This window comes from Mustelus asterias, chromosome 2 (assembly GCF_964213995.1).
Source record: "Mustelus asterias chromosome 2, sMusAst1.hap1.1, whole genome shotgun sequence".
Lineage (NCBI taxonomy): Eukaryota > Metazoa > Chordata > Chondrichthyes > Carcharhiniformes > Triakidae > Mustelus > Mustelus asterias.
This window is the reverse complement of record NC_135802.1, coordinates 160782252-160800551: the sequence shown is the minus strand read 5'-3', so window position 1 is coordinate 160800551 and position 18300 is coordinate 160782252. Positions and strand designations below refer to the sequence as shown.

Sequence of the window (18300 nt, the reverse complement as noted above, 5' to 3'; positions counted from 1 at the left end):
GCTTTCACCTTGATGAAATGCCAACAATGACAAACACGTGGCTTTCCTGCTACTGATGGCAATCTGGAAGATAAATGTCCTAACCTCAGAACTAGGACAGCAGCAGAGACTCTGATGATTATGGCTCTTGCAAACTGCTGTGAAGTTCTGGAGAATCAACTGTTCAAAGCAGTTTCAGTCAGAGAGCACACTTATGTTGCTGTGCAAAGTAATACCATCCTGACTTGGAACTATAATCACCATTCCTGGGTCAAACTCTCGCCCTAACCGCGCTGCGGGTGTACCTGCACTGCAGCAGTTCACAAAAGAGGCTCATCGCCACCTTCTCAAGGGCAATTAGGAATTGGCAATAAATGCTGGCCTTGAAAGGTAATCCTCACATCCCAAGAACGAATAAAATACAATTCAGTGGTGATGTATGCACACTGCTGCTCAGAGTCAGTTCTGTGTCGGTTCCCATACCCGCTGAGCGCATCAAAATTCGCAATTGTCTCGTGACACAGAACTCTCAGTTCTGTGACCCCAGTTTGTCGAAATAGCCAATAAAGACATTCTTGCCTTCGCTCACGGCAGCATATCAGGATCATAGTGTCGTGGTGTCGAGAGGCTGTGCGCATCCAGAACGGACCACAGTTTGTCAAAGCAGCTTGCGGCGAATGACCGATGATTAATAAACGTGGGAGAAAGTCAAATGGAAGTCATTTGAGCATAATTCTCTGAGGCTACAAGTTACAAAGCACCTCATTTCCAACAGCAAGATTAAATACATATAAAACAAGGAGCTACACCTGAAAATTTTAAGAGTAGCTGTTAATACCTGAAAACATTTGCAACGGATCACGCACAAAACTCCTGCGGATATCTCAATAAGAAGGTTTTACACCATACAGTGGATACACAGATGAAGGTAAATTTTTAAAACAGAATAAGTTTAGGTTATTCCCATTATTATACTTACCTGTGGAGTGTGGAAAAAGAGAACTAGAATAACAACTTATCTTTATATAGCGCCTTTAATGTAATAAAACATCCTAGAGCGGCACAGTGGTTAGCAATGCTGCCTCACGGTACCAGGGGCCCAGATTAGATTCCTGGCTTGGGTCACTGTCTGTGTGGAGTCTGCATGTTCACCCTGTGTCTGCATGGATTTCCTCTGGGTGCTCTGGTTTCCTCCCACAGTCTGAAAGATGTACTGGTCAGGTGCATTGGCCATGCTAAATTCTCCCTCAGGCACCAGAGTGTGGTGACTAGGGGATTTTCACAGTAACGTCATTGATTTGATTTATTATTGTCACATGTATTAGTATACAGTGAAAAGCATTGTTTCTTGCGCGCTATACAGACAAAGCATACCATTCATGGAGAAGGAAAGGAGAGAGTGCAGAATGTAGTGTTACAGTCATAGCTGGGTGTGGAGAAAGATCAACTTAATGCAAGGTAGGTCCATTCAAAAGTCTGATGGCAGCAGGAAAGAAGCTGTTCTTGAGTCGATTGGTATGTGAACTCAGACTTTTATATCTTTTTCCCGACGGGTGAAGGTGAAAGAGAGAATGTGCGGGGTGCATGGGGGTCCTTAATTATGCTGGCTGCTTTGTGAGGCAGCGGGAAGTGTAGACAGAGTCAATGGATGGGAGGCTGGCTTGCTGTAATGGATTGGGCTACATTCACGACCTTTTGTAGTTTCTTGCGATCTTGGTCAGAGCAGGAGCCATACCAAGCTGTGATGCAACCAGAAAGTATACTTTCTATGGTGCATCTGCAAAAGTTGGTGAGAGTCGTAGCTGACATGCCAAATTTCCTTAGTCTTCTGAGAAAGTAGAGGCAGTGTTGATGGAGGCCTAGCTGTGACACTAATAAATAAGCTTAAATTAAACAAATAAACTTAAACTTAAGGTGTTTCACAGGAGTGCTCTACAAGGAGGAAAAAGGTAGAAAGGTGATAGTGTGCAGGGGGAGATCCAAACCCTGGCAACTTGAAGGCACAGCCACCAATAGATGAATGATTAAAATTGGGGATGCTTAAGAGGCAAGAATTTGGGAAGCACAGAAATCTCATCGGTATATAAGGCTGGAGGAGATGAAAGAGATAGGGATAAGGGGTGAAGCCATGGAGTGACTCGAAAACAAGGGTGAGGATATTCAAATCAAGATGTTGCTTCACTGGAAGCCAATGCGGGTCAGTGAAGTGTAATGCAAGTTAGGAGAGGGGCAGCAGAGTTTTGGATGACTTTACGTTTTAGAATGTGATAGACCATCCAGGAATGTTTTGGAATATTCAAGTCTAGAGGTAACAAGAGACAAGAATGAGGGTTTCAGCAGTAGATGAGCTGAGGCGGGGCAAACTGGGTGATGTTATTCAGGAAGAGATAAGCTGTCTTAGACTTTAAGCAAATGTCAAAATGATCATTTTTAAAAGTGCGATGAGACCCCGTACTAGTCAACACTCCTTTGACTTTAACACCCCCACCCTAAGTCTAGCATGAATTCAAATTGAGCAGGTGAGTTATATACTGCTGCCCTGCCGTGATCTGGTTGGCAACAATTTTAAATTGGAGAGCAAGGACATCAGCCAGCAGGGTCCCCTCTATATGTGCATACAGTCTATTATACAGAACAGTATAGCAACACAGGAGGCCATTCAGTCCTTTGAGTTTACACCAGCTCTTTCAAAGAACAACCCAATTTAGTCCAAAAGCAAAATACCGCTGATGCTGGAAATCCGAAAAAGGTCACCCAACCTGAAACATGGGCAGAATTTTCCAGCTCCCACCCAGCCAGGATTGTCCGTCCTGCTGGGAGTCAATGGACTCACGTTGGGTCCTGGAAAATCCTGGCCGTTAACTCAATTTCTTTCCCAAGACACTGTTGGATTTTTTTCCCAGCATTTCTATCGTGTTTTAATCCAATTAGTCCCACTGACCGGCTCTTCATTTTCCTTTGCCCTCAACGAGTTATCTCATTCCCTTTGATCATCCAAAACTCTTCTGCCCTGTCCTAACTCACACCAAGTCCCATCACATTGTTCTCACTGACCTACACTGGCTCCAAGCTAAGAAATGCCTCAATTTTTAAATTCCCCTCTTTGTTTTCTACTCTAACCCGGATTACTGTGCATGCACGGCCACCGAGAATATTCAAAACAAAGCAAGCATCTGCCTATGCTCCTATTCGGCTATTTGTTACAAACCACCTTGCTTCCAACTGGCTTCTCCTTTGGCAACATTGCCACAACAGGGATCCCATTACCGAGGGATCATCATGGTGGGCTACAGTTCTGACACTTTCTGGTGTGCTTGTTTGGAATACCAAAACTCTCCACCTGCAGGCTCTCATTGCATTTTGAACAAAGGAATTTGAAACAGGATTGCTCGCTTTGGGTGAAAAGATGAATTCACAAACAGTATTTTTATTCGTTATGATTGCTGCCAATGATTTCATCTCAGAAATCCTGCGAGTGCCAATAGTGTTTATTTTTAAACATTATTATAGCATCATGAGCCACATTTCAAAATTTAAATAGCTGTCAGAACATATGGAGTTAATGTTCTGATTTTCCCAGACCATTCTGTCTTGCAATAATAAAATTCACTTTGGGCTAATTCAATATTTTGCTTTTAATTCATCAAAAACAGCAACCGTGCAAAGCTTTGCTGACCAGTGGTTTACTTAATACACAGATCTTTGGGCAATATACAAAATATATTTTTTAATTTTTTAGTGAGAAGAATAAGTTGTGACATTTCCATAGGGGCAAATGATGAATGTGAATACAGATGAGTTATTTAAAACAATGATGCCTTCTCTTAATAATCTATGTGTGCCTACGGCCGTTAAATTCTCCCTTTTCTAAGGTTTTTCAATGCTTCGGATGAGAGGGCACACCACTTTGAGGAATTCCCTCAAGGCAACAGTGAAGCATATAACGCAGCAGTGTTGACACATTTGGCATATTAAACACTCCAGAGTTATTGAGCAAAATAATAAAGCAATGGGCTAGGATTTTGTTCTCAGTAGTGAGGCAGATCACAGAATTTGGACCGGAACTTGACCGAAAATCAAGAGAGCCATTTCTGAGCAGTCCCCTTGACAGTGAATCTGGGACTTGCGCCAACAGGGAAAGAAAGTGTTAATCTCCTTAACTAATCAGATGGAGGAATCGCGAATGAATCTGACCAGGATGTGTCAGCAAAAATATTTAACTCAATATCGAATCAGGTACAGAAAGCCAAATAAAGAGAGGGAATAGAAAGGTAGGATTCAGAAGGAGAAAGGGACAAAGGAAAAAAGTAAAAAGTTTTTTAAAAAACTCTAACAATAATTAAAAGATGAATCATCGAGACTCCATACTTGTAAAAGTTTAATTTTCAGGGCCAGAGAAGTTGGTTAGCTCTAACTAAGACTAACAAGGCTACAGATCAATTGCTGGAAAATGGGATTAGAATGGCCAGCACAGACATGATGGGCCAAAAGGCCTCTTTGCTGGAAAACTCTACAACTATAGCTTATCATGCCATTAAAAATCCACAATGCACAAAGTCCTCCATTTTTCTGGCCAGCTTTGTGGCTATCTATCGCATAAATAACGCAACTTCTCAAGGACAATCAAGGATGGGCAACAAAGACTTGCCAGTGATGTCCACATCCCATAGAAGGATAAAAAAAACTTCTATGTATTTCAATGCAAAGTCTCTTGGTGAAATACCAATGCAATGACTGGAGGAGGGGGGAAATTGAACAGCAGCGTCCTGATTTCCACATTAAACAACACATGTACAGTCACCAGAAGTTACTTCCTGATTTACTCCATAACAAGTGAGCACTGTTATTTCTTTAGCATTAGTGCCAGCTGTGGCTCAGTTGGTAGCACACTCGCCTCTGAATCACAAGGCTCGGGGTTCAATGTCCACTGCAGGGCTTGAACACAAGAATCAAGTCTGACACTCAAGCGCAGTGCTGGGAGAATGCTGCACTGTCAGAGGTGCTGTCTTTTGGCTGAGATGATAAACCAAGGCCCCATCTGTTAGTTCAGGTGGATGTGAAATATTCCATGGCACTATGGAAGAGCAGGTGAGTTATGCCCATGTCCTAGCCAACATTCATCCCTGAATCAACATCAGAAGAATAGATAATCTGGTCATTACCAAACTGTAGTTCAAGCAGTTTGCGAAGCACGAGTTAGTTGCCGACTTTCCTACATTACAACAGTGACTATACTTTAAAGAGTACTTGATTGTCTGCAGTGTGCTCTGAGATGCTTCATGGTTGTGAAATGCTCTATATAAAGGCAAGTTTTTCTTTTCAGCAAAGTCTGCCCTGGTGAGAACGGCGAATTGCCAGATTCGGGTGGCAGGTCAGGCCCCAGCAGGATGACAGTGCTACGTGTACAGACTGGTAATGTGCAAAAACATGCACACAAGTGGAAATCCAAAATAAACACAGGATTGCACAAATCCTTTGTTATCGTGGTAACCCTGGCCCAAACCATCCACTTTACAGGAAATACAATCAGCTTCAGCAAACAGAATCACAGATAAATGTCACTAATGGGAGAATTCTAAAACTAAACGAAGAATTTTAGAAATGCACAATAAAAGCCAATCAGCATTGGGTTAACATTTCAGGTAGAATCATTCACCTGAATTAATGATTGAACCTATTCAAAATATTAACTTTCACCTGCTGATAAATTGGATAAAACACAACAATACTGTCACCGATCATTTACCATTCTCACAACAACTCTGAGTCACACGCAACTTTCTAAGACATTCTGAGTTAATGCTGGCATTTTGTTGAGATAGTTTAAAGGTCAGTCTCAGCAATAATTAATATTTATATAATGCTTTTACAACTTTTCCCAACAATACACCAGTGGGCCTCACAGCGCCAGGGACCCGGGTTCAATTCCCGGCTTGGGTCACTGTCTGTGTGGAGTTTGCACGTTCTCCCCGTGTTGGCGTGTGTTTCCTCCGGGTGCTCCAGTTTCCTCCCACACTCCAAAGATGTGCGGGTTGGGTGGATTGGCCATGCTAAATTGCCCCTTAGTGTCAGGGGAACTAGTTAGGGTAAATGCATGGGGTTATGGGGATAGGGCCTGGGTGGGATTGTGGTCGGTGCAGGTTCGATGGGCCAAATGGCCTCCTTCTGCATTGTGGAATTCTATGATTGTATAATTTACTTGACTGTGAAATATTTAGATGATCCTGAGGTCAGAAAGGGTGCTTTACAGAGGCACATTATTTTGCCCTTTTCCAAAGTGCTTCACAGAAGCAAAAACTGGAGTCCTGCTGCAATTAGAGGTTTTAGAGGTGATGCTGAAGAGCATTCAAAGTCTAGAGGGGGCTTTGGAAAAATTGGGAGAGGCGTAGAACTAACCCAAGATAAAAGCAAAAGTCAGCTCTGACGAAGGGTCATCTAGACTCGAAACGTTGGCTCTATTCTCTCCCCACAGATGCTGTCAGACCTGCTGAGATTTTCCAGCTGTAGTAAGTCCACGAAGGCAGAAGTCTCTTCACCAAAATCCCTTTATTTACAAGTCTGACAACAGCGTACAGAGTACTTTCAGTTCGCCGTCTACACTCGGAATCCCGGAGGAACCGACATTCCTGGTTAAGTACAAATAACTCCACGATGTGGAGATGCCGGCTTTGGACTGGGGTAAGCACAGTAAGAAGTCTCACAACGCCAGGTTAAAGTCCAACAGGTTTATTTGGTAGCACAAGCTTTCGGAGTGTCACTCCTTCTTCAGGTGAGTGAGAAGTTGTGTTCACAAACAGGGCATATATAGACACAAACTCAATTTAGAAGATAATGGTTGGAATGCGAGTCTTTAAAGGTAATCAAGTCTTAAAGATACAGACAATGTGAGTGGAGAGAGGGTTAAGCACAGGTTAAAGAGGTGTGTATTGGGAACACTTCAGCAGTCATGGGCATTGAGCGTCTGATCTTCGGGTAAGCGTTCTCCAAAGCGGCCTTCACAACACACAACGACGCAGAATCGCTGAACAGAAACTGATAGCCAAGTTCCGCACACATGAGGACGGCCTCAACTGGGAACTTGGGTTCATTTCACACTATCTGTAACCCCGACGACTTGCCTGGGTTTGCAAAATCTCACTAACTGTCCTGGCTGGAGACAATACAAAGTTAAGTACAAAGCAGCAGGCTCCCTGATTGGCCCATCTATTTGGCCCTTAATCAGGGATATCTTTTGATGCCAACCAAATAAACAAAATCAAATTAACTTCAGGCCCTTAAGCAGGGAGTTCATTTTCTAACAGGCCCACCTCAATTGCCTGATTAAAGTCATTATACCAGCATTGTTTTAGAAATAACCTAATCGGAATCACACATTTACACACACGAATGGGAGTTTATGCCAAAGTTAAAGTGACGGGGGTGAGAGAAGCCTGGGGAAACTGCTCATTTCAATAATAAAATGAAGCTCTTGCATAAAATGAGAGAGTGTCATCAATGTGAGCATCAAGGGCGGATAGTAAATCACACGGAGTGGTACTGCACTGGGGATCCACGTGGAAAATGTGCTTTAATACTATAAGCAAACAGTGATAGGATGGCAGAGCACGCAGAGTGGCCAAGCTTGCAGAGCAGTGGTTGGAGAGTGGCAGTAGAGTGCTGGCAGTCGACCCCTCGGGTATCGAAGAGTAAGGTGGTTTTCATCATCCTAGCTTGTACAAAGTTTAATTTGAATAAACAATTTTGTTACTTTCACCTGCTTGTTACTTGTTGACCATGCAATTATTACACTGGCGACGAGGTAAATCAGGACTACAGTCGCCAGCTCCTGGAAATGAGGGGGGGGGGGGGGGGGGAGTCAGCCTTCAAAGTTTTGAAAACAAAAATCTCTGCAGCAACAGTAAGTAAAAGTAATGCCACTTTTTAGGAAAATTGATCCTTTTGACCCAGAGGCTGAACACTGGGTTCATTATATTGAAAGACTCCTGTAATTTCATTAGCGGTAAATAAATAGTAGAGAGGATGTGCGAAAAGTAATTCTTCTGACAATATGTGGACCACAGACTTATAATCTCATTAGAAATTTAACATCCCCAGTAACTCTGGGTATTTTTGATTAGCTTGCAACATTGCTAAAGGATCATTATATCCCCAGACCATCTATCAGCATGCAGTGTTTTAAGTTTAAGTCTGCTGTAGGGGACACAGGGGAGATAATTGCAACATACACGGCAGGACTAAGAAAAGTGCAGAGGCATGTGAATTTGGACCAGCGCTAAGTGATATGCTGTGAGAGAGATTAGTTTGCGGCATAAATAATAAACTTACACAAAGGGCTGCTGGCAGAGGATAAGATTTCCTCAGAGAAAGCCAGGGAAATAGCTTAGGCAATTGAGAGTGTGGAGAGAGGTGCTCTCGAGTTACAGTGAGTGCACGCAGGTGAGGTGCATCAGCTATGGCGCAAAACCATTACAAGTCAGAAGGGCAGAGTTGAATGTGCAGAAGAGACAAGAGCAGAAATTCGCTGAGCAAAGCAGGGGGCAGAAGAGAAATAAAAACGGGTCAACAACCCAGAAATTCTGATGCATGTGTTAGGTGCGGGGGAGATCACCCCAGGAAAATATAAATTCTGGGATTTAATCTATCTGGCTGCAAATGAGGAGGTCATATCCGAATTACGTACCGAGCCAAACAAATGCACCAGGCTTAAACAAAAAAAAAGACCAGGACATGGTTCAGAAGAGGAATCTGAGATACATCAATTGAATAATGTCAAGAGGAGTAAATCAGATCCTATCGTAATAGTATCCTTGCTAAACAGGTAGCCACTAAGCATGGAAGTGTACTTCTGTTACCATCGTAGGGAGCAGGCATTTAAATACCTTCAAAGCAAAGTTCAACCCCTAAAGCTAAGTAGTACAATAGCTAAATTGGTTACATGCATGGGGGAAAATCTGAAAAATGTTGGACCTACATCTGCGCCAGTGACTTATCAGTCCCAGTCTACTCAATTAATGATCATCGTATTTGGTGGCCAGGCATTTGAAAGGATATAGAAAATCTAGCCAGGCGTCCAAGCTTATGCTCTGAGATGGTGAAGCGCGGGTCCAAGCTCGCACTCAAGCTTGCACTCTGGGGCAGTGGAGCGCAAGTCCAAGCTCGTGCAACAGCAGTTGAGCGCTGGCGGTTGACCCCCATGGAGTAAGGTGGTTTTCATCGCCCTGCCTTATACAAAGTTTAATTTGAATAAACAATTTTGTTACTTTCACCTGCCGAGTAGTTATTGAGCCTTTCAGTTATTACACAAACCTTTCATATTCTGATATTAACACAGACTATGAGACAGTCAGGAGGCAAAGACTGCAAGCCTCGTTATTTCTTGCTCCGTTCATTTTTACAGAAAGCGGGTAAAGGGAATTGCAGGCTTCCAATTTTAAAAAAATTCATCTTAAATGCTTAATGTTAATTTTGTTTTCATAATGTACGTAATATATAGCGGGTAAAAAAAAATCCAGATCTCATCTTTACAAAAGACCTTCTTCAGCAGGTCAGTCAGAAATCACTACAAAAGCAGGAAACGTTAAAACCTTGGCAACAAGAACCATATGGTCTTGACAGTGACAGCATACCCAGCCCTGCTTTCCGCAGCACCAGCTGCTTTCATGAAATCTTCATTTCACATCTTGGCCTCCAGCTCTGACAGCACAACTGCGGATTTTCTTTTCCTCGAGGTGAAATAGCAGCCACATGACCACTGTGCTAATAGGGTTATGGTCCTGGCTTGTATCTAACAAAAAACAGAGGCAACGTAGCAGCTTGCCATCTGGCACTTCGATCATTGGCTTTGTCAGTGTTACCGATTCATTTAAACGTGTGCTCTCTGGTTAATGACAAGTCGCAGTCACACTTATCCCGGCTAATATTCAGGTGAAAGGGGAGAACAAATTACATTAACCTTTTCAAATGTAAATGCTAACTGCCAGCTGTGGCTCAGCGGATCACACTCTCAACTCGGAGATAAAACCGTTGGGGGTTCAAACCCCACTCCCGATATTTGGAGCATAAAATCTAAACTGATGCACCAATGCAAGAATACTCTTGAAAAAGTCATCTTTCGATGAGACAAGTAGCCAAGGTCTTCTCTACCCTCCCAGGTAAAAGATTATGTAGGAGAGTGTGGAGTTTAATTGATAAATAGATATGTTTCTGATGAAAAGCGGGATAAAGGGCTGTGGGGAGCAGGCAGCAGGAGGGGTGGCACAGTGGCTGGCACTGCTACCTCCCAGTGCCAGAGTCCCGGGTTCGATTCCCAGCTTGGGTCACTGTCTGTGTGGGGTTTGCACATTCTCCCCGTGTCCGCGTGGGTTTCCTCCGAATGTTCCAGTTTCCTCCCACAGTCTGAAAGACGTGCTGATTAGGTGCATTGATCCGAACAGGCGCCAGAGTGTGGCGGCTAGGGGAATTTCACAGTAACTTCATCGCAGTGTTAATGCAAGCCTTACTTGTGACTAATAAATAAACTTTACTTTACAGGAAAGTGGAGTTGAGACCAGGATAAGATCAGCTATGATCATGTTAAATGGCGGAGCAGGCTCAAAGGGCTGAATTGCCTAATATCACTCCTAATTCCTATGATCCTATGTGTCTTGGCCAATTTGCCCCAAACCTACTTCGTTAAAACAGGTGATCTGGTCATTATTAAACATTGATACGTAGTACCAACAGTACAACAGTGACTGCACTTCAAAAGTGCTCATTGGCTGCTTTGCACTTTGGTACACCAGGAGGGCATGAAAGGTCCAAGACGAACGCAAGACCTTTTCTTTACAAATGCCACCTGGCCATAAACAAGGACACCCAGGATATTTTAAAGAGTGAATATTTTCTGATTTAGTGAAGAGGGAGGCAGTGGCATAGTGGTGTTTCCACTGGACTAATATTCCAGAGGGCCTGGTTCGAATCCCACCACGGCAGAGGTAAAACTTGAATTGAATAAAAATCTGGAATGAAAAGTTTAATGACACCTAATGATGACCATGAAACCATTGTCCGTTGTTAGAAAACCCCATCTGGTTCACTAATGTCCTTTAGGTAAGGAAATCTGGTCTGGCCTATATGTGAGCCAAGATTAAAAAGCTGACTCTTAAATGCCCCTGAAGGGCAACTAGGGATGGGTAATAAATGCTGGCCCAGCCAGCAATGCCCGCATCCCATGAAAGAATTTTTAAACATTGTCTAATTTTACTGCAATTGGGGCTGTGAACCTGTGACCTTCCCTGTACACTCTTGCAAGATTTGGGTAGGAGTACACCAGAAGGATCAGAAATTAGGTAGGGACACAAAAACGCCTGGTCTGAGCCCAAATCAGAGTAGCCAGCCTACTGAGGGCGAAGGCTCCACCAAAAAAAGGTGTCAGGCCCGGACCCAGTGGGCAACTCCTCAGAGTCAAAAGGTTGTGGATTCAAGTCCTGCTCCAGAGGCGTGCACAGAATCTGGGCTAACACCCCAGTTCAGTACCCAGGGAGCACTCCATTATCAAAGTGTCATCTTTCGGATGAGACATTAAACTGAGGCCCCCTTTCAGAAAGACATAAAAGATCGCAAAGCACCATTTTGAAGAAGAGTTAACTCTGGTGCCCTGGCTAACATTTATCACGCACTCCCCGCGTTGGAGATCTCTACTGCCTCCCGAAGATACACAAGGCCAACACACCCGGCCGTCCCATCGTATCGGGCAATGGGACCCTGTGTGAGAACCTCTCTGGCTACGTCGAGGGCATCCTGAAACCCATTGTACAAAGAACCCCCAGCTTTTGTCGCGACACTACGGACTTCCTACAGAAACTCAGCACACATGGAGCAGTTGAACCAGGAGCACTCCTCATCACAATGGATGTCTCAGCACTCTACACCAGCATCCCCCACGATGATGGCATTGCTGCAACTGCCTCAGTACTCAACGCCGACAACTGCCAGTCTCCAAATGCAATTTTACAACTCATCCGCTTCATCCTGACCCACAGCATCTTCACCTTCAACAACCAGTTCTTCATCCAGACACACGGAACAGCCATGGGGACCAAATTCACACCTCAATATGCCAACATCTTTATGCACAGATTCGAACAAGACCTCTTCACCACACAGGATCTTCAACCGATGCTATACACTAAATACATCGATGACATTTTCTTCCTTTGGACTCATGGCGAACAATCACTGAAACAACTATATGATGACATCAACAAGTTCCATCCCACCATCAGACTCACCATGGACTACTCTCTGGAATCGGTTGCATTCTTGGACACATGCATGTCCATCAAGGACAGTCACCTCAGCACTTCACTTTACCGCAAGCCCACGGATAACCTCATGATGCTCCACTTCTCCAGCTTCCACCCTAAACACGTTAAAGAAGCCATCCCCTACCGACAAGCCCTCCGTATACACAGGATCTGCTCAGATGAGGAGGATCACAACAGACACCTACAGACGCTGAAAGATGCCCTCATAAGAACAGGATATGGCGCTCGACTCATCGATCGACAGTTCCGACGCGCCACAGCGAAAAACCGCACCGACCTCCTCAGAAGACAAACACGGGACATGGCGGACAGAGTACCCTTCGTCATCCAGTACTTCCCCGGAGCGGAGAAACTACGACATCTTCTCCGGAGCCTTCAACATGTCATTGATGAAGACGAACATCTCGCCAAGGCCATCCCCACACCCCCACGTCTTGCCTTCAAACAACCGCACAACCTCAAACAGACCATTGGCCGCAGCAAACTACCCAGCCTTCAGGAGAACAGTGACCACGACATCACACAACCCTGCCACAGCAACCTCTGCAAGACGTGCTGGATCATCGACACGGATGCCATCATCTCACGTGAGAACACCATCCACCAGATACACGGTACATACTCTTGCAACTCGGCCAACGTTGTCTACCTGATACGCTGCAGGAAAGGATGTCCCGAGGCATGGTACATTGGTGAGACCATGCAGACGCTACGACAACGAATGAATGAACACCGCTCGACAATCATCAGGCAAGAGTGTTCCCTTCCAATCGGGGAACACTTCAGCAGTCACGGGCATTCGGCCTCTGATCTTCGGGTAAGCGTTCTCCAAGGCGGCCTTCACAACGCACAACAGCGCAAAATCGCTGAGCAGAGACTGATAGCCAAGTTCCACACACATGAGGACGGCCTCAACCGGGATCTTGGGTTCATGTCACACTATCTGTAACCCCCACGACTTGCCTGGACTTGCAAAATCTCACTAACTGTCCTGGCTGGAGACCATACACATTTACCTGTGCTTAACCCTCTCTCCACTCACATTGTCTGTACCTTTAAGACTTGATTACCTGTAAAGACTCGCATTCCACCCATTATCTTGTAAATTGAGTTTGTGTCTTTATATGCCCTGTTTGTGAACACGAGTCCTCACTCACCTGAAGGGGTTTGGGGCTCCGAAAGCTAGCGCTGCCAAATAAACCTGTTGGACTTTAATCTGGTGTTGTGAGACTTCTTACTGTGCTTACCCCAGTCCAACGCCGGCATCTCCACATCATAACACTTATCTATCAACCAACATCATTAAAAGCAGATTATCGGCTCACGATCATTTTGTGTTTTGTGGGAGCTTGCTGTGCATCACTGGTTGCCCCATTTCTGTATTACATCAGCGACTACACATCAACACTGGCTGTTCAGCACTTTGAGGCATCCAGGGGTTGTGAACAATAGCTACAGGTGTATAAAAGCACGATACATTAGCAAGGGGCCAGAAGTGAAGATTCCTTACATCAAGAATTCAGATATCCCCATTTCTCAGAGGGGTCGGGTGTAGGATTAATGAAGGTATACCTGGTGAGATCAGGTCAAACATGCTGGCAGAATTGGCACCTTGCTGGAATTACAGGCTGGGATTGTTGTTTGGATCACTGAATGGGGAACTGTATTATCATTTATTGAATATTACACAAACGGTGGCAATTCATTTTGTGTTTCTGAGGAATGCCTCTGCACATACTGGCTGCAACATTTCCTACATTGCAACAGTGACTACTCTTCAAAAGAATTTCAATAGCTGTAAAGTATGCCGGGCATTCTGAGGTCACAAACAGCGCTATATTATAATAATTAAGGCATTATTAAGAATAATTAAGGACCCCACGCACCCTGGACATTCTCTCTTCCACCTTCTTTCATCGGGAAAAAGATACAAAAGTCTGAGGTCACATTCCAACCGACTCAAGAACAGCTTCTTCCCTGCTGCCATCAGACTTTTGAATGGACCTACCTTACATGAAGTTGATCTTTCTCTACACCCTAGCTATGACTGTAACACCACTTTCTGCACTCTCTCCTTTCCTTCTCTATGTACGGTATGCTTTGTCTGTATAGTGCGCAAGGAACGATAATTGAACAAACTGTCAATAATAAATCCATTTTTGGAGAGAGAATTATCAGATATGCTCTGTTATTCTGCTATTAACAAGACTACATCATCATTTGTATCATTAGAAAGTTCTACAAAGCACGGCAAGGTGGACATGTTGATTATACTTTGAAATTTCAAAATGTCACAGTACTGAAAGTGTTAATTAACTTCCACATTATATATTGTTGTTACGTACACCAAAGTGGAAAACTAGTTTCAAAAACACTTGACATAGCACCCAATAAGTTGACAATTCAACAACAGCCCTGATGCATGAAAACAAATAGTGATACGGGTTATAAAACGTGACCAATACATGTGCATCATATTCTCTCACCCAATTTGGAGGAAACAAAAAGTTGTGTGAATGAAAGTCAGAAGGGGAAATCCAGATGCTGCGGGTGTAATATTGGTCATGTATTTCTACAGGTTGGAGGGTCTGTGATTAGGCTGCTCTGGAAAAATTATCATTGTTTTAAAAAAAAAATTAACATTTCCATTTTTAACACCCCCATCTAGGTCATCACTTATCACGTTACACTCCCAGATCCAAGCAGCCCCCACCTCTCTCTTAATTTACAAAGGAACTTTTAAAAAATAATTCACAGGATGCAGGTATCTGGCTTTGCCAGAGTTTATTGCCCATTGCTAATTACCCTAAAGAAGGTGGTGGTGAGCTGCTTTCTTGAACTGCTACAGTCCGTGTGGTGTAGGTACATCCACAGTGCTGTTAGGGAGAGAGTTCCAGTATTTTGACCCAGCGACAATGAAGGATCAGTGATATATTTCTAAGTCAAGATGGTGTGTGACTTGGAGGGAAACTTCCAAGTGCTGATGTTCCCATGTGTCTCATGCCCCTGTCCATCTATATGGTAGCGATCAAGGTGCTGTCAGAGGCGCCTTGGTGAGTTCCTGCAGTGCATTGTGTAAATGGTACACACTGCTGCTGCTGTGCGTGGTGGTGGAGGGAGTGAATGTTTTTTTGATGGGGTGCCCATCAAGCAAACTGCTGTGTCCTGAACGGTGTCAAGCGTCTTGAGCTGCACTCATCCAGGCAAGTGGAAGGTATTACATCACACAACTCACCTAAACCTCGTAGGTGATGGACAGGCTTTGGGGAGTTAGGAGGTGAAATACTCACTGCAGAATTCTTAGTCTCTGAACTGCTTTAGTAGACACAGTGTTTATATGGCCAGTCCAGTTCAGTTCATGATCAACACTAACGGCCAGGATGTTGATAATAGGGGATTCAGTGATGGCAATGCCAATGAATGTGACAAATGTTACTTTCCTCTTGTTGGAAATAGTAATTGCCTGGCACTTGTCGAGCACAAATGTTAGTTGCCTGTTGCCAGCCCAAGTCTGGATATTGTCCAATTCTTGCTGCATTTGAACATGGGCTGCTTCAGTATCTGAGGATTCACGAATGGTACTGAACATTGTGAATTAGCAAGCAACCCCAATTTTGACCTTGTGATGGAAGGAAGGTCACTGATGAAGCAGCTGAAGATGGTTGGGCCCAGGACAGTACCCTAAGGAACTGTTAAAGCGATGTCCTGAAGCTGAGATGTTTAACCTCAAACAACCACCTTCCTTTGTGCTTGGTACGACCCCGACCAGTAGAGAGTCGTCGTCCCCCGCCCCCAATTCCCACCGACTCCAGTTTTGCTAGGGCTCCCTGATGCCACACTTGGCCCAATGCTGCTTTGACATCAAGGACAGGCATTCTCACCTCGCCCTCCAGATACAGTTCTGCACCACATCCTCTACCTCCCTCTCTTTCTCAGAGGCAGTCTCCTCCTCCAACACTCTCAGTTAATTCATCATAAATTCAACTTGATACTCTGCTCTCCACCAACTGAGTCAAGCTGGTAATTTTTACCTATTCTTCCACCAAAACCAATAACCTTCCATCCTTCTCCAGAGTCCTGTGCATTCAATGTTGGCACTATCCTGCCCAAATCCACTCAGTGAATGCCTCCTTCCTCCCCACCACTCCTTCGTTTCTCCCTTTTTCCATGATGTTCTCATTCACGACTTCTGTTCCTGTCCTTCTTTCATTCATTACTACTTCTTTTCCTTCTATTGCTGTCTCTTTATTTGACTCTGTCATCTTTCCTCCCTCGTTCACTTTTACCCTCCCTCTTTGTTTGCTCCAACAATTCCCAATTTCACTCTTTCCACTCCCTTTCACTGCCATCCACTCTGACAACTGCTATTCACACTTCTCTTGATACCCATCCCGTTCTCTCCCCTTGCTGGATATTTCGGCCCTGCTCCCTCGCCTTTTCAGTAAGAAGATTGCGACTGATGCCTGGAGGCAGGTGGGGTGGGATGTTCTGGCACCAGACATCGGCACACTGACATCAGCATGCAACACTGATGCTTGGCATAGGCTCAGTGTCCCTGAAAAATGATAGGATATACCACATAAGAACATAACTAGGAGCAGGAATAGGCATTTCAGTTCCTCGAGCCTGCTCTGACATTCAATATGATCACGGCTGATCTTGTCTCAGCCTTAACTCCACTTTCCTGCCTGTTCTCCACAACCCTCCAAACCCTTACAAATTAAAACTCTGTCCATCTCCTCCTTAAATTTATTCAACGGCATCCACCATGCTCTGGGGTATTGAATTCCACAGAGTCACGACCCTTAAGTAATTTCCTCTCATCTCGGTTTTAAATCTGCCATCCCTTATCCTAAAACTATGACCTCTTGTTCTAAATTGCCCCACAAGAGGAAATACCCTTTCCACGTCTACCCTGTCAATCCCCTTTAGCATCTTATATATCTCAATTAGAATTCCCCTCATTCTTCTAAACTCCAGAGAGTATAGGCCTAAACTGCCCAATCTCTCTTCATGAGACAAACCCCTCATCTCTGGAATCAATCTGGTGAACTTTCGCTGAACTGCCTCCAATGTCATACATCCCTCTTCAACGAAGGAGACCAAATGATTCATTCTCATCATTCACAAGATAGAAACAATAAATTTAGATTAACTCTTAAAGAAAAGAACAGAATTGACTTACTTAAAGGGACTAAACAAAAAGGACAATGTCGTCTCTTTCTTGTGAATCATCTTCACCTGCAAAATAATTAAAAACTTTAACAAGTGTTTATGGATTTCCATGCTCATTGGTTTTCTGGCATTCACACATTACAAGGCTACATTATCACATTAATGTGAGTGATAATTCTACTGTTTATTTTTCTCACATTTCTCTACCTGTGGCAGCTCACACTGTGGAGCTTTGTTCCCAAATTTCTTTGCATGGCCAATTGTTCCACTACCGTGAAAACTCTCCTTAAAGCCAAACTCTCTCAGCACACAATCACTCACCTTGCCCAATGATTGTTCAGTGTCAATCATTCCTACCCTTCATTTTGCATTGCACCTTGAAATGTCCCATTACACTCAAGATAGTACAGAACTGCAAGTTTAGACGAGTGAGAGAGGATCTCATAGAAAAGGATAAAATTCTAACAGGACTGGCCAGGGTAGATTCAGAAAGAATGTTCCCCTATGGTGGGAGAGTCCAGAACTAAAGGTCATACTTTGAGGATAAGGGGTAAACCTTTTAGGACAGAGATGAGGAGAAATTTCTTCACCTAGAGAATGGTGAATGTGTGGAATCCTCTATCACGGAAAGCAGTTGAGGCCAAAGCATTGTGTGATTTCAAAAAGAAATTAGATATAGCTCTTGGGGCTAAAAGGATCAAGGAAGAAAGGGGGATCAGAATATTGAATTTGATGATCAGCCACGATCAAAATGAATGATGAATCAGACTCAAAGGGCCAAACGGCCTTGTCCTGCTTTTATTTTCTACGTTCAATGTTTAAGCTACAAAAAGATGTCAGG

General features: G+C 44.0%; 1 protein-coding gene across 14 annotated transcripts in view; it reads right to left on the bottom strand.

Moving 5' to 3' along the window:
- pign (phosphatidylinositol glycan anchor biosynthesis, class N) overlaps positions 1–18300 on the bottom strand; it is a 122217-nt gene that overhangs the window by 63360 nt on the left and 40557 nt on the right. For all 14 annotated transcript variants that reach the window (XR_013495673.1, XR_013495672.1, XR_013495668.1 and 11 more), the window contains one exon: positions 17470–17525. Coding sequence is in view for 9 of the 14 variants with exons in the window: in XM_078199925.1 (XP_078056051.1) it covers positions 17470–17525 (56 nt within the window). In the remaining 5 variants the exon portion in view is untranslated. The remainder of the gene's footprint in view (positions 1–17469; positions 17526–18300) is intronic.